Source organism: Schistocerca gregaria, chromosome X (genome assembly GCF_023897955.1).
Source record: "Schistocerca gregaria isolate iqSchGreg1 chromosome X, iqSchGreg1.2, whole genome shotgun sequence".
In the NCBI taxonomy this organism is placed as follows: domain Eukaryota; kingdom Metazoa; phylum Arthropoda; class Insecta; order Orthoptera; family Acrididae; genus Schistocerca; species Schistocerca gregaria.
The window spans coordinates 487,888,273-487,906,076 of NC_064931.1; the positions used below are offsets into that span (position 1 = coordinate 487,888,273).

Below are 17,804 nucleotides of genomic sequence, written 5' to 3' on the forward strand. Positions count from 1 at the left end.
TTACACCAGTGTCTCAAGACTGCAACCTCTCAGAGCCAGTAAACAAACCACTGCCGAGTACTTCAAGAAGGAAACTTATTTTTGGTGCAAATGGAAATGGAGGCTGTGAATCTGAACGTTCATTTCATATTATTGTTGATGTTAACATACTGTCACAGTTAATATTGGACAATGTTATCTGCAAGCATTGCTTTCGTTTGCAGTATGTTTCTGTGGTGGGAGATGAGAGTGCCAGGAAACGCCTTGGTATGGACATATCTGTGATATGCAGCAAATGCAACATTTGTGCATCTTGCACAACATTTAAAATCATAAACAAAGGTTATGAATGAATTTGAGAGTAGCATATGGCATGTGCTGAATCCTCCACCTCCTCCAGCAAGTTGCAGAATCATCAATGAAAAGTGTTGCAGAAGAATCTATTATCGAAAATGATGGTGACAGGGCCATAGTGGCCACTTTTGATGGTACCTGGCAAAAAAGAGGGCACACTTCATTGACTGGTGGTGTTACAACAACATCTGCTGACACTAGCAAAGTACTAGATGCTGAAGTGTTGAACAAATTTTGTAATAGCTGCGTGAAAGGGATTCCAGATGATCAATGTAATATGAACTATAAAAGCTCAAGTGGAAGGGCAGTTTACCAGATCTGTTGCCTCCCGTGGCCTGTGATATGTGAAGTGTCTTGGTGATGGTGATAGCAAAGCTTTCCTTGAGTTTCAGAAATGTGATCCATATAGAGCTGACACTATTGTGCAGAAGTTAGAATGTGTGGGATGTGTACAGAAAAGACTTGGCACAAGACTTGAAAGGTTGAGACAAAATTTGTTAGGAAAAAAATTATCTGATGGGAAGGGAATAAAAGGGAGAGGGCGATTGACAGATGCAGAAATTGACAAGCTACAGAAATGTTATGGCCTGGCAATAAGAAGGAACACAGGGGACTTGAAAAACATGAAGCAAGCAGTTTGGGCCTTAAACTTCTTCAAAGTGTCCACAGATTATAACCCTACCCACAACTTGTGCCCAAAAGGAAGTGAATCATGGTGTGTGTGGCTATCAAAGGTCAACTGCTGATGGTGAAGAATATCATCACAGGAATGCTCTACCAACTGCTGTAATGGAAGCCATCAAACCTACATTCAGGGACCTTGCAAATGAAAAATTATTGAATAAATGTCTTCATGGCAGTACCCAAAATCCAAATGAAAGTTTTAACCAATGTGTATGGGATAGATTGCCAAAAGCCATTTTTGTGGGAAGAAATGCATTTGCTATTGGTGTTTACGGTGGAGTTTAATGTTTTATTGTTAGTGTGCAAAACAGGAAATATGTTTTAAAGAAAATGGGAATTAAGCCCGGAGTGCATTGCATCAAAGCTTTGTATGCTATAAACGGAGAGCTTGTAGTGGAAGCAGATAAATCATTTTTGGAGGTGATAAAATCAAGAAGAGTGCATCATAGGAATGTGAAAAGAAAGAAAACTGATTTAGAAAATGAAAAAGAACCTGCTTATGGTGTTGGGCTGTACTAAAAGAATGCCAAATACAAGCAGAAACTTTAACAGCCATTTTCAGCAAAAAACAAATTTCTGTGCTTAGGTAAATGTAACATCAAAAATAAATATCCTATTACTTTCAAACTTGGTATGCTTATTGAACACAAACTCCTTAACACAAACCTCTAGAATTTTCCAAATCCATTAAAAACTGTGGTAAAAATTGAGAAAAAAATTAAATAAATTCTAGAGTTTCACACACTTATAAGTGTGGTTTGTATATTGTGCAAAATTCATTGAAGAATCTCTCTTACTTATGAAGGAAAGTATACCTATAGCAACAAATGCAGCCAATAGTAAATGAAAAAAAATGATCAAATTTCACAGGTAAAAAAAAATTATTTTATTTCTGGACTTCCACTGCTCTGAGTGTGAATCCTGAATCCCTCCTGGTCATATTGACAAAGTTTTATGAATTTATTTGTAAAATTATAGACAGTGGAAATTAAAATGTCCTGTGGTGCCTTTCCTGATCCAAGTCGGCCCATTCATCTGCCTACCACCCTTAATCAATCAAGCAAATAATTATAAATGTGCATAAATGCTTAAAAGTCTGCAAATGGTGTATGTACTAGTAAATGATTGTTCCCAATGTTGACATATAAAATGGTTACATGAACTTTTATGAGGATGTTCTGAAAAGTTATGTCTCCATTTTTTTTTTTGTTATAACTATTAAGGCTTTTTATATAAAATGAATGTTATTGATATTCTACATCTTTATTCTTCATGTTTACATATCCATTTCTCCAAATATTCACTCTGGTTATGAACACATTCTTCCCAAGAGACCAATTTGTTGATACTGTCACTTTTCAGTGTTTCCCTCTGCTTGCACCACTTCATCACTAACAAAGTGAAGCCCTTGAAGGCGTTCTTTATGTTTTGGAAACAGATGAAAATTGGATGGGGCCAAGTTGGAACTTTATGGAGGGTAATCACTGACAGGGAACCCAAGGCATCAGACTGTTGCAGATGTCGCAGCACTTGTGTGTGGTCTGGCATTGTCATGCTGAATGGGAGGTTGCTCCAAGTGTGGATGAACTCTTCAAATTAGAAACTTGATTACAGCATGCTGTTTCTCTGGCACCAACATAGTTGCATTACACACTGCCGTGTTACACACAACAACTTGGAGCACAGTAGTGTTAGAGGGCTATAAATATGTGTACATGAAGAATCAAGATGTAGAATGTTCATAATGTTTGTTTTATTTTTAAAAAAGGTGCAGAGTTTTCACATAAAAATTTGGCATTAGTTTTCAGCACACCCTCCTACATTTTATTAACTCACCACATATCTACATCTACATCATTACTCTGCAATTAACACTTAAGTGCCTGGCAGAGGGTTCATCGAACCATTTTCATACTACTACTCTATCATTCCACTCTAGAATGGCGCATGGGAAAAAGGAACATCTAAATCTTTCCGTTCAAGCTCTGATTTCTCTTATTTTATTATGATTATCATTTCTCCCTATGTAGGTGGGTGTCAACAAAATATTTATGCATTCAGAAGAGAAAGTTAATGATTGAAATTTCATAAATAGATCTCACCGCAAAGAAAACCGCCTTTGTTTCAGTGACTGCCACCCCAACTCGCATATCACATCAGTGACACTCTCACCCCTACTGTGCAATAACACAAATCGAGCAGCCCTTCTCTGCACTTTTTCAATGTCCTCCGTCAATTCTACCTGGTAAGGATCCCATACCGCTCAGCAATATTCCAGGAGAGGACAGACAATTGTAATGTAGGCTGTCTCTTTAGCGGGTTTGTCGCATCTTCTAAGTGTTCTGCCAACAAAGCGCAGTCTTTGTTTCGCCCTCCCCACAATATTATCCATGTGGTCTTTCCAATTTCAGTTGCTCGTAATTTTAATTCCTATGTATTTAGTCGAATTGACAGCCCTTAGATTTCTGTTATTTATTGTATACACAAAATTTATCGGATTTCTTTTAGTACCCATGTGGATGACAACACCACACTTTTCTGTTTCGTGATAATTGCTACTTTTCGCACCATACAGAAATTCTCTCTAGATCATTTTGTAATTGGAATTGATCATCTGATGATTTTACTAGACGGTAAATTACAGCGTCATCTGCAAACAATCTAAGGGTGGCTGCTCAGATTATCACCTAGATAATAGCAGAGGGCCTATGAGACTACCTTGTGGAACGCCAGATATCACTTCTGTTCTACTCAATCATTTACTGTCTATCACTATGAAAAGTGACCTATCTGAGAGGAAATCACAAATCCAGACACACAACTGAGACAATACTCCATATGCACGCAATTTGATTAATAGTTGCTTGTGAGGAATGGTATCAAAAGCCTTCTGGAAATCTAGGAATATGGAATCGATCTGAGGTCCCTTGTTGACAGCACTCATTACTTCATGGGAATAAAGAGATAGCTGTGTTGCACAAGAATGATATTTTCTGAATACATGTTGGTTATGTATCAATAAATCATTTTCTTCAAGGTGATTCATAATGTTCGTTTACAGTATATGCTCCAAAACCCTACTGCAAATTGAGGTCAGTGATATGGGTCTGTAATTTAGTGGGTTACTCCTATTTCCCTTCTTGAATATTGGTGTGACCTGTGCTACTTTCTAGTCTTTTAGGTACAAACCTTTCGCCAAGTGAGTGGTTGTATATGAGTGCTAAGAGAGGCGCTATTGTATCTGCATACTCTGACAGGAACCCGATTGGTACACCATCTGGACCAGAAGACTTGCCTTTCTTAAGTGATTTGAGTTGTTTCGCAACACCTAAGATATCTACTTTTATGTCACTCATGCTAACAGCTAGCTGGCCGGAGTGGTCGAGCGGTTCTAGACGCTACAGTCTGGAGCCGCGCGACCGCTACGGTCGCAGGTTTGCATCGTCCCCCGGGCATGGATGTATGTGATGTCCTTAGGTTAGTTAGGTTTAAGTACTTCTAAGTTCTATGGGACTGATGACCAAAGTAGGTAAGTCCCATTGTGCTCAGAGCCATTTGCACCATTTTTTGCTAACAGCTGTTCTGGTTTCGAATTCTGGAATATTTACTTTGTCTTCTTTCATGAAGGAATGAAGGAAAACTATATTTAGTAACTCCACTTGAGTGGCACCATCATCGGTGACATTTCCATCACCATCGCGCAGTTACGGTATTGACTGTTTTTTGCCGCTGGTGTACTTTACATACGACCAGAATCTCTTGGTGTTTTCTACCATATTTTGAGACAATATTTCATTGCGGAAACTATTAAAAGCATCTCGCATTGACATTCATACTAAATTTCGAGCTTCTGTGAAACTTAGCTAGTCTTAGGGATTTTGCGTTCTTCTGAATTTGGCATGCTTTTTTTGTTGCTTCTGCAACAGTGTTCTGGCGTGTTTTGTGTACCATGGTGGATTAGTCCCATCTCTTATTAACTTATGTGGTATGAATATATCTATTGCTGTTGATACTGCATCATTGAATTTGAGTCATATCTGGTCTACACTTATATAATTAGCTGGGAAGGAATGGAGACTCTCTCTTAGGAAGGCATCAAGCAAATTTGTGTCTGCTGTTTTAAATAGATATATTTTGCGTTTATTTTTAGTGGTTTTGGTTGATATGGTTTTGAACCTCACTACAATGATCTTGTGTTCACTAATCCCTGTATCCGTCACGACGCTCTCTATTAGGTCAGAAATATTTGTGGCTAAGAGGTCAAGTGTGTTTTAGCAACCATTTAGTACAATTTCGGAAGAAGTTTTCTGGCTACCACCTGCTTCGAACACGTATTTTCGCCAACAAATCGAGGGTAGATTGAAGTCTCCACCAATTATAACTGTATGAGTGGGGTACTTATTTGTAATGAGATTCAAGTTTTCTTTGAAGCATTCAGCTATCATATCATCTGAGTCAGGAGGTCAGTAGAAGGAGTCAATTATTATTTTGGTACAGCTGTTGAGTATAACCTCTACCCATAGTAACTTGCAGAAACTATATATTTCAACTTCACTAGAAGATAAACTACTACCAACAGACACAAACACACCACCACCTACCTTATTTAATCTATCCTTTCTGAACACGGTTTGCACCCCTGTGAAAATTTTGGCAGAATTTATCTCTGGCTTTGGCCAGCTTTCTGTTTCTATAATTATTTCAGCTTCAGTGCTTTCTATCAGCACTTGAAGCTCTGGTACTTTTCCTACACAGCTACCACAATTTACAACTAAAATACCGACTGTTGCTTGATCGATTCTCGTCGTTTCTTTACCCGGTACCCTTTGAGACTGGAGCCCTTTTTGATCTTTCCCCAGACCGTCTAACCTAAAAAACCACCCAGTCCACACCACACAGCCCCTGCTACCTGTGTAGCTGCCTCCTGTGTGTAGTGGACACCTGACCTATTTAGTGGAACCCGAAACCCCACCACCCTATGGCGCAAGTTGAGGAATCTGCAGCCTACATGGTCGCAGGACTTTCTGAACCTCTGATTCAGACCATCCACTCGACTCTGTACCAAATTACTATCTTTACATACAGCTCATCTATTAACAAAACGTAACCTATCTATTTTCCAAATGATTATGTAGTAACCAAAATACGACAGTGTTAATAGACTAGTCTTTATAACTCCTACCCACCCCAAAATCCTCAGTCTGCACCTGGTAATCTTAGAGGCAACTTCTATGCAAAAGTTCAGGAACTTGAAGCTAGTTAGTATTGTGTAAAAGCCTGTGCCCACTTATTTTATGAGCAACATCTTGGTTGTGTTCTGCAATTATGTACTCAGTTTACATTCAATATTCCTCTGATCAATTAGCATCTGAACTGTATTAAACATTATGAATTTTACTTCGAGCCAATACTGAACAATACAGTGTTTTAGGGAACATTTGTTTATTTGTGTCACCTATCATAAGACATGGTGTACTGATAGCTTATGTACATACTGAAGTCAATACGCTCAGCTTTATGTTGTGTCGGAGTCTAGCTGTGACTGTTTACTGTAAATATTCTGCCACTGCCATACTGATAATTAGCACAGTGAAAGTGCCTACTTGTAAAAGTTATTTCCTCTGAGAAATGGAACTGCCCATCATATTGTCTACATTGATGATAAATGTGGGAAAAAGCACATTAGTTAAATGTTGCTCAATGTACATCAATGAATATTTCCCATAATATCAGCTCTACAGCAATCAAATTAACTTCCTTCAATACGACTCCCAAGTATAGAATACGGTTTTGCAGTTAGGTTAACTCACACTCAGTGAAAGAGTGGTGGTTCAAATATGTTCATGTAACTCATTCCTCCTCCTCCTCCTTTTTCCCAGTTTAAGAATCTGAAAACTTCCTCTAGCACTTCTGAGAATGGTTTTGGTAATATGGAATTTTCAGGCTTCACCTACAAACAACAACATGGTACGGCAATGAGCACCCCTGCATTGTACCATCCTATGCAAACCTATACATGGGCCACCTAGAAGAATCCTTCCTAACCATCCAGAACCCTAAACCCATCACTTGGTTCAGGTTCACATCTTTGTGATCTGGATTGAAGGTGAGGACACCTTCTCCCCCATTCACTTCAGCTGGTCCTCCTCAACCAAACAAGCCACCTTCCTCTATGCTGAACTCCACCTCAAAGATGGCTACATAGTAGCTCCGTACATATCAAACCTACCAACCACCAACAATACCTCCACTTCGACAGCTACCATTCATTCCAGACTCTGAAGACCCTTCCATACAGCCTAGCCACCCATGTCTGTTGCATCTATGGTGATGAGCAGTCCCTCTCAAAATACACGTAGGGTCTCACTGAAGCCTTCACAGAATGAAATTACCCTACCAACCTCACACAGAAAGAGATCTCCCATGCTTTATCTCTTCAGTCACCCACCACCTCCCAAAGCCCTACTCTCTGGCCGCAAAGGAGTATTCATCTCATGACTCAAGACTGGAGCAACTGAATCGCACTCTCCACCAGGGTTTTGACTGCCTCTTGTCGTGCCCTGAAATGAGGAATATCCTACATGCTCTTCTTCCAACCCCTCTCACAGTAGTATTCTGCTGCCCACCAAATCCACACAATATCCTCAACCATACCTACTCCACCTCTGCTCCCATCCCCTTGCCTCATGGCTCATATCCCTGTAGTATACCCAGATGCAATACCATCCTTCTACCACCACCTACTATAGTCCAGTCACAAGCATCACCCAACAGATCAAAGGCACGGCTACCTGTCAAAGCAGTAACGTGATCTAAAAGCTAAGCTGCAACCACTGAGCTGCCTTCTACATAAGTGTGGCAACCAACAAGCTGTCTGTCCGCATGAATGGCCACCAACAAATTGTGGCCAAGAGACAGCTAGAACACCCAAATGCTCAGCACACTGCTAAATGCAATGTTCTTCACTTCAGTGACTGCTTTGCAGGCTGCACCATCTGGCTCCTTCCTGCCAACACCAGCTTTTCCGAATTGTGCACATGGGTGCTCTCCCTGCAAAACAGCGACGTTCCATTAATGCCTCCCCCAATCCTGGATTCAACCTTCATTAGTCACTGTCCTTCACCCACCAATCCCCTTCCCTGCTCCCACTACAGCACTACACAGTCTTCTATTCCACCAATGCATCACAGAATCTTTACTTCTCTCCTATTCCACTCCCTGCCCTCCCTCCCCTGTCCTCCCAGTCTGGCCCCTGACTGCACCTACCTGCTTTACCCTGTCCCCACAATGTCCCTGTGTGCTCCCACAAGCAGCACTTTACAGTACCCCACTCCTACCATGCTTTCTCTCCCTCTCTCTGCCCCAGCCTGCTCCTTACGCACACCACCCAGATTGCTTCTCCCATCAAGTGTGTCCAACATCTGTAGCAAGACAGTGGTGTGTGTGTGTGTGTGTGTGTGTGTGTGTGTGTGTGTGTGTGTGTGTATTACTAAAGTTAATACAACACAATCTATAAAGCTATTATGTACAATGTTTCTGAGGGAAATACGATCAGAATTTTTATTTTTCTTCTTCAGAACTCATTGTTCTTTGATAGTGTCTTTCTGCACCTGGACACTTATGGCAATACTCACATACATTTATTGCATTACTCCATGAGCTTGGTGCCTCTCTGATGATGAGGAGATTAGTATTTAATGCTCTTTCAACAATGTGGTCATTAGAGATGGAGTACAAGCTCAGATTGGGGACTGATAGGGACGGAAATCAGATGTGACTTTTTGTAGGAACCATCACAGCATCTGCCTTACACAATTGGGGAAATCACAGAAAACCTAAATCAGGATGGCCAGATGAGGGTTTGAACAGTCATCCTCTCGAATGCAGGTCCAGTGTGCCGACAACTGCACTACCTCACTTTGTTCTCTCAGCTGGGTCATTTACAAAATTGTTTAATAACTAGGTACAGAATGTTGAACATCACAGAAGTTCTTCTGCCGTATCAGTGCACACAATGCTGCAGAGTAAAAATTCATTCTTGAAACAATTCCCAAGGCTGTGGCTAAGCCATCTCTCCACAACATCCTTTATTCCATAAGTGCCAGTCCTGAAAGTTATGCAGGAGAACTTCTGTAAAGTTTGGAAGGAAAGAGATGAGGTACTGATGGAAGTAAATCTGTGAGGGCACGTCACTAGTTGTGTTTGGATAGCTCAGACAGTAGAGCACTTGCCCATGAAATACAAAGGTCTCAGGATTGAGTCACGATCCGGTGCACAGTTTTAATTTGCCAAGAAGTGTCATCTGTAATATTGTTATTAATGTTCTCATTCACACTAAAGTCTACACCTGAGTTTCCTCCCAGTTCTGTCCTATTTGGTGCTGATGACATGCCAGCACAGCCTCCAAGGCTTCAGTCAATATTGTTTCATAGTCAGCCAGTCTTTGTATCAGTGAGTTACACTAAGTCCAGCTGTCTGGAGTGTGTCTTCGTAAGCAACCAATTTGCACTATCGGTAGTAAATTATCCTATGCCGATTTAAAAAAGAATTGCTATCCAGTCACAAAGCTTTTTAATGTGATTTTCACATCCTTATTATGAAACATTTGGACAGTGATGATATCTAATCAGCAAAAATGACAGTCCTTTCTTGATGTTATATCATGAAAATACTATGAATGGGTCAATAGCCCCTGAAAAATCAGTTAAATTTTTTCCTCATTACTGCAGCAGAATGAAATCTGGTGTTACCTACACCAATAATATCTTTATGGGCTACAGTCATTGGTCCTTTGTTGATGAGTTTCCCTCTCAGTCTATCATACTATTCACAACAGAGGTCAAATATTCACTGTCTGGTTATGTGCAAGTATTTTGCACAGGCTATTCCTATTGTAAAATCTCATCACTTAAAAAAAAAAAAAAATCTGTTCAATATGCTGGGCCCTTTTTGAAGTTGACAGGTGTACCATACTTTGATGACCTGCCACTGCTGCACAGTCAACTTCTGTGGCCCGCATGTTGATGACTGGGGTTGCCAATGACTATTTGGATTTTAATAGTACATATATGGATCTCAGTGGAGCAAATCCCCTGTCAATTGAATGCTGCACAACCAGTGAGCAGTCATACCATCTAGAACCCTCTCTCTGTCATGTCTACCTATACTTACTACATAAAGCAGAGCAGAGGGAATAGCATGAGCACATAACACTGCCATTGAATACCAAAAGCATCAAAAAAGGCTCATATGAACTGATAAATCCTATCACAAGGTGGTACATAGTGGATGACAGTGTCAAAGTAACTCAAAACCCATGTGTAGAAGACATCCCACTTGCCAACAGGTCAATGTTCAGCCCTGTGTAGAGGTATTCATACACAAAAAGTACTTGCAAGGGATGAAATGGTATCCTTGAAACACCCATTATCACGTCTTACAGGCACAGTATACAAAATCTACTGCCCAATCAAGTACATTTGGGTGTTTGCTTGGCATACCCCACAGATGAGAAATACCTTCAACAAAATAATTAAGCAATTGTGTCAGAATGGTTTGAAGAACACTCCACAGGCATGAGGATGCTGAGTAGATGTATCCAAAACTGAACCAAGCACATTTCACCCCAAAAATTATCAAGATATCTTGTGTGGGCCTGTAACTTTTCTGATCAGTGTATGTTTTGGAAAAAATACCATCATTTTTTAATAGAAGAGTCCTGTACAAAGGCACTTAATTTTTGTGGATTGCTATGTTCAATCCAAAGCTATGATCATTCTTGATGTGAAATGCAGTAAAAATGCACAAAATGGAACATATAAAAAGTACGAAGGGGAAGTGTTCGAGGGAACAGGTGAGAAGAAAAAAAAAATAGACATCTGTCTGTGTCTGTCATGGGTTTCTACATTTCAACTATTTATGCATAGTGTATATGAACTGTGGAAGCAGCCATGTAGTTGCCTAAATTATTGTAGGAAACCACATCACATTCAGAATGGCAAGTGTAACAGGCCAAGCATCATTTGTCAGGCACATGGATTTAACCGAGTCTGGTCATCTCCTTGTTTCACAGGTTAGTGCTTCATATGTTAACAGCATATGAGCACCTGGCCTAAAAGGTTCTCCTGCTTAAGTAACACACATAACAACTTATTCATACAGCACATGATGTAATTAATTGAATGTATGATATACTTCTGTTACAGGCTTCCATCCAGTACTATAAATATATTCGGGCATCTGCTAATAAAGTTCATTTCTCAACAATATTTAAGATACATCCTGTTATTTCCAGCAAGATGATAAGAATTGTTCGGTCTTGCAAGGACAATCTCTCTAGGTAACAAAATGATATAGTCATAGGATTAAATAACTATCTAGCATATGAATTTTGACTTGTTACATTCTACTCAATCTCTATCACTCATCTCAGATAATATGCCTACTTTTGATCATGTAACAGGTTTCCCTGCCAAGAGTCAACAGGCAACTTCTCCAAGATTTCTAAATCTTGTTTTAAATGTTGTTTTTGTGTTGTACATAACAAAAACTGTTCATATGTTTCAAGTGACACAGAGTCAACTGAAAAAGTAATTTTGATTCTCATTTCAAACAAAATGCTGTGTTAATTGTAATTTGGTGTGCTAAATTAATACTAAAACCTGAACTTGGTCTGGTGTCATAACTCAGTGCAAGGATATTTACTGAGACACAGAGAAAACATTAAGAATATTGATTGCATCCAGCACTAACCATGCTGTGCAGTGCTAAACTGTCAATAATTATCTTTCAAATGAATATAACAATAGACCAATCTGAGGTTGCTCCATCAGTTGATAGACATAAAACCATAATTTAAGGCAACATCTTGTTTGTTATAATAACCAAAACAAGTTTTTTCTTCAACATTGGGCATCACATGCAATACCCATGAGCAGTTAAGAAAAAATAAGAAACTGCCTCAGAGTGCAATTAAACTCTCTTCATTTCGTTACACCACAATTTAACATATTTGTTACATCACAGGACAATGTCTCTTTGATGTTAGTTGTCCTTCAATAATTTGCACCATCAAATCAAGGGCTTATAAAATCAGTCAAAAAATTACACCCTCAGTAGTAAGGGTTTCTTTTCGTGTGTGGTACAGCGTATCCTTGGTTTGTCAAAACACACTGTTGAAGGACAATTGATGTCAGTAGGACATGGTCCAAAGATGAACATATCACACAACGAATTGATGTATATGCATCAGTTACATCTTATGAGGACACTAGAAGCCTTGAAATCAATCATGGCATAATAAAATTAGGAACATTAATTGCAACCTGAGACAGTTTTTTCTTTTTTCCCAATAAATTATATGACTGCAGTCCACATAGCCCCAACAATGATGGAAAGTTTAAACATATATAAACATACTAAATAAATTTTGTTTGGGCTGGCTCTATCTATACACTGTAAACACAAAATTGGACATATCAACAAAAACACCAGAGAAAAAAGGCATAAAATGACTGAAAGAAGGGCTCTTATAGTCCAATTTGTGAACAATGGTGGTCTGTGCAGGTCGATGCATGGCTGCGACATGCAGTGTTGCCAGTGCCAAGTAAGAGTTGTAGTACATGCAAACAGGGGCTTTGTGCCTGAAGAAAGCTCATATCCTGCAAACTATGTCCCTCATTTGCTTAAATAGAATTTATCACTTATCCCAATCATCTCCCATGACAGCTTGCAACTAATGAAATAAAAATTCACTAAATAACTCATTACGATCATGTTAAACATCCACATTGACTACTACATTCACAGCAGAACACTGAAAACACTACTGAATGCGCACTGGCTGCCAGAGAATGTGGGACGTCAGGTACGCAGGATGAGCCTGAACTCTACCATCCCAAGTTTTATTATGTATTATTTTGTTAGATGCCTATTACCCCATTTACAGTTTTCTACAACACTTACTTCCATATCCTGTGCTTTAAAGATGTTTCAGTCATCTCCAAAAATCTCATTTTTAGCTTCACACAATAACGTTGTATCTGTTACAAGCACGATTTCCTTTTCTCACAATGTAGAGTGGAAACATTTCTGTCATCCTCCCAACTGACATACTAACAAAAAACCTTATGTGTTCTTGTTCCCAATCCCTGTCAATCAAGACTGACCACCCACTGCCACATAATCATCCCAATGTAACCTTCCCACAATACAGCACCTCAAATTTCAATTCACCTTCCTTCAAAAAATTCCACGACGCAACACCAATATCATAGTGTTGAAAGGACAGCTGAAGAGCTTTATCATTTTCAGCACTGCCATGTGGTCACTTGCAATCATTATATGGCAGAAGCTCTCTAATAAGGAGTTTCATGAATGCTCCTCACCTCTTCTGGTCTCCCTGTCTCTTATATTATACAACCTGTTCCATTCCTGCTTAGGATTCCATAGCATGGCCTATCAAACCCAGCCTGCATAGCCTTCACCTTCACTTATGATTGCTTCAGCTTCAAAATGTAGTACATCAGACATACAGATTCTCTGACAATGTGAATTCAATATTAGAGTCAAAAGATATTCATTTAAGAAATTATATATTCCACACTCACCTACAGTCTCCCCTATGCTAGCTCCACGTTGGATCGTAACTTTTCCAGTTGGCATTTGGTGCTAAATATACTCTCCTGCCTTTGTACATGAAGCTCACAACACCACGATAACCAGTACGTGGGACACCACTCTGTATAAACATAGTTAAGTGCATTAACAAACCTTCAAAATAAATTCCAATAAATAACTAAAAACTTCATGTTCAGGCAGCCACTCATTCAATAAATATAACTATGAAGGAAAATGAGTTAGGTTTCTCTGAACATTTATTAAATATGCTGGTAGTGAGCAACAACAAATATCAAAACCATAAAGCTAAAATATAAGTAACAGATACTAAGCTATAGTGTTTTCATTATTATATTACAAATACCAAAGAATAAAAACTGTAAATAAAAAGTATTAGATAAAAAACAGCATGTTCAGATATGATAGTGGTCAAAGTATTGAAAAACCAAAGACAGAAGAGTGGCTCTATTTAGATACATAAACATTCATGAAAACTGTTCAGGTAACCAGCTGAATGGCAATGTAAAATTGTTATGCTTCAAAATGTTATTCTAACAGGTATCCACAAGGAGGAGCATGTCATCCCTACCACCCCCCCCCCCCCCCTCCTCCCCCAACCCCTCAACTTTGAGTCTGGAGTACAGAGGTTTTAGTCATTACATAATTGTCATACACCATGGATAACTTTCACGTCTCCAGTATATAACTTTTTGTGTAACTGCCAAAATTTCATTCTTGTGGCATAACATCTCTAAACAGACCAAAGACCAACTCATTTATACCACCCCCCACCCTGCCCTCCCAGGTAAATTTCTGCAGAGAGCTACAGTCACACTCATCATCTTCTGGTGAAATGTCAAGGCAAAAACATGACTTGCAATTGCCCTCTCTCCTTGAGAGCAAGCAGCAACCCAAGATACAGGGCACCAGTCTCTTGTAGACACAGGCACAGTGGTCTGCCCCCTGTCAAAATTTTCAGTTGGTTCATGCAGAGCCTGAACTATCTAGGTTCCACTGCTTTATGAGAGCCACTTTATTTGCGACATTTTTCTACATTTGCCTTTTCTTCCTTCCGAGATTACAGATACATGGCAGTTGTGGGTTTAGAGGAGGGACTTGGTGGTTCCCTTCCACATACTTCTTACTCCATTACCTCCAGGGATGGGTCCTCTTTGGACTCATCAGTCAACCCAAGAGATGACCTAATGGCTTTGAAATTGCACTTTTATATTTTTGTTTATTTGTGTGATGAATATCTTTCAACAATTGTCATTTTGGCATGCTCCTTGTATTTTGTGACACACTGTTGTTGTAGTGAAGCTCTCTCGATATGGACATATTTGTATGGGCACATGGCAGCAAGGTCTTTAGCACCTGCATGAAAACAGATTGAGACGAGTGACAGTAACATACACAAAACAGGAAGATAAAACAGCACGTAAAACGTAGGTAACAAAAGTTGGAAAACTATGGGCACACCTGCACAGAACCATGGAAGGAAGTATTGCATCAGTAGTAAAACATTAATGACACAGGAAGAAAGTGGTTAAGTAGCTACAACAATACAGCAGATGGACAAGGATGGCTGACCACAAGAATAGAAAAAGGAGAAGCCAGACACCCTGCAACTCACTAAAACCTCTGGCCTTAAAGTTTAGGCCAGAGTCCAGACACATCACAAAACTTTAAAACCTTAGTCACACTCCTCTCATCATCAGCTAAAATAGAGAGTAGATCCCCCCCCCCCCCAATATTTGCTTTGCCCATGCATCACAATATAAAATGTACTCCATTAAAATGTGGTGAATATAGATGTGCATGCCACAAGCATCACAAAATGGGGGATTGTCTCGTTATAGTAAAAAGCTAGTGCCCAATTCTAAGACGCGTGAGGGTCACTTCATCCCACCTGAGAAACTGGCAGGAGGAACGCCACAGTCAGGTTGTTGACTTCACTAAAAGCAGCTTATTGGCCATCACCGCCAGCCATTCCTCATCCCACAACCGTATGCACTCCCTGTGCAGTGCAGAAACAACAGCCTGCAAGGAAATGGGACACTGTGCCATGTCCTGTCCTCTGTAGGCCTCCTTAGCACCCCAATCAGCCTCTTCATTTCCCCATATCCTTAAATGACCTTGCATCCAGCAGAATGACACATGCTCACCCTGCCATTGGAGGAAGTACAGTTGGTCAATATATCAGCCGGACCAACCCCTCAACGATTGTAAGACACTAAGGGAATCTGAGTAAATGAGAAACTGTTTGCCCCGAATACGGCGCATCTGCTCCGGTGCCTTCAGGATTGCATGGAGCTCCGCTGAGCAAATAGTATACTCGTCAGGAAGGCAAATTCTGGTGACGTAGTTGGGAAACACGACAGAGCAGCCAAAGGAATTCCCTTGTTTGGAGCCAACAGTGTACACTACTGTGAAACCAAGATGCATATCTTAAATGTTAAAAAAGAGAGATTGAAATGTAAAATCTGACATACAATCTTCCTTAAAATTCATCATGTCTAAAATAAGGCTGGGGCTCTGGAGAAGCTAAGGTGGAAATCTGCTCCCATTGCGATGTAAAACATGAAAACCAGCCACACCATCTCTAGAAGGTAATCCTGTGCACAAATCCCATTGGGCCTCACTGACTGTTGCTGGTTACGAAAAAGCCTTTCCAGTGGAGGCTGATCAATGGTATGGTAGGTGGGTGTGTAAGGTATGGGCAGTAATTATATACCTGGCACATAGTAAGTAGCCCTTGCCTGATGTCAAATGGTGGTTCACTAGTCTCTGCACAGAAGCTTGGTATGGGGCTTGTTCTGAATGCCCCAGTGGCCCACCGAATCCCTTCATGGTGCACTAGGTCCAACATCTTTAAATAAAAAAGTCCAGATCGCACAAATGCCCTGTAAAACAGGAGCAGACAAGTCATATCTGTTCCCAACGTACTGTGGCTAAGACGTTTTAAAATACTTAAAGCTGTAAGTGACCATTTTTCAGGTCCTTAAGATGTGGTAAAAATGTAATCTTATAGCCAAATATCAGACCCAGAAATCTCACTGTATCTTTAAAAATAAGGACAGTGTCCCTCATCCTCAATCCAGGGAAGTTTAAAATGGAATGAGAATGGTTAAAAAGAACCCACACAGATTTCTTGGTAGAAAATGTAAAACCAGTTTTCTGCATCCATTCATCCAAATGTCGAAGAGCTTGTTGCAACTGACATGTTGTCGGTTGGTTTGTGGGGGGTTGTAGGGACCAGACTACAAAGGCCATCGGTCCTGACATGTTGTCATTGCGAGGCTTGAAGAAAAGAAAAACACAGAGAAGTCATCCACAAACAAGGAACACTGGACAGGGCTTTTCACTATGGACGTAATGCTATTAATAGCTATGGCAAAGGCAGTCACACTTAAAAACACTACCCTGAGGAACACCGTTCTCCTTCTCAAAGCAATCACGCTCGGTACCTAAAACATCATGGTGAGAGGAAGGGCTGAACAAACATGGGAAGACAACCACAAAATCCCCATTCATGATGTTGCTCCAGGACAAGATGCCTCGAAGTAGTATCATAGGTTTTCTCAATGTCAAAAAATATGCCTACAAGGTGATGCCGGCATAGGAAAGCCTGTTGTATAGGCGCCTCCAGGTGGGCAAGGTTGTCAAAGGTGGAGCGATACCTACTGAACTCCCACTGAAAGTGACTAAGGAGTTGCCTGGAGTTAAAGATCCAGACAAGGTGGCGGTTGACCATCCACACCGCAGTCTTCCCCATGCAGCTACTGAGGGCAACACTATGGTAACTACTTGAGCATGTACAGTGTTTCTCATGTTTTAAAAGAGGAATTTAAATTGCCTCACACTACAATTCGGGAAAGTGACCTGATGCGCAAGTGGCATTAAAAAGCACAAGGAGGATATCTTTCTTTCACCTTGTGAGGTACCAGAGCATACTGTAATGGATTCTGTCATGACCAGGGGATGTCTCACAAGCCACTGACAATGAAAAATCCAGCTCCCACACGGAAAATGGGCAGTTTTAATCTTCTTCAGAGGTGGACTGGAAGTCCAAACTAGAAACATGGATCCTGATTGGCTGTTGCAGTAACTGTAGCGAAATACACCATCATAGCCTGCGCAATGTGTCACAGATTGGTTTGGAGAGTGCC

General features: G+C 40.2%; 1 protein-coding gene across 4 annotated transcripts in view; it reads right to left on the minus strand.

Moving 5' to 3' along the window:
* LOC126298102 (alpha-1,3-mannosyl-glycoprotein 2-beta-N-acetylglucosaminyltransferase) overlaps positions 1–17,804 on the minus strand; it is an 86,893-nt gene that overhangs the window by 9,305 nt on the left and 59,784 nt on the right. For all 4 annotated transcript variants that reach the window (XM_049989421.1, XM_049989424.1, XM_049989423.1 and 1 more), the window contains exon 11: positions 13,626–13,756. In XM_049989421.1, coding sequence (XP_049845378.1) covers positions 13,643–13,756 — 114 coding nt within the window. In that variant the 3' untranslated portion in view covers positions 13,626–13,642. The remainder of the gene's footprint in view (positions 1–13,625; positions 13,757–17,804) is intronic.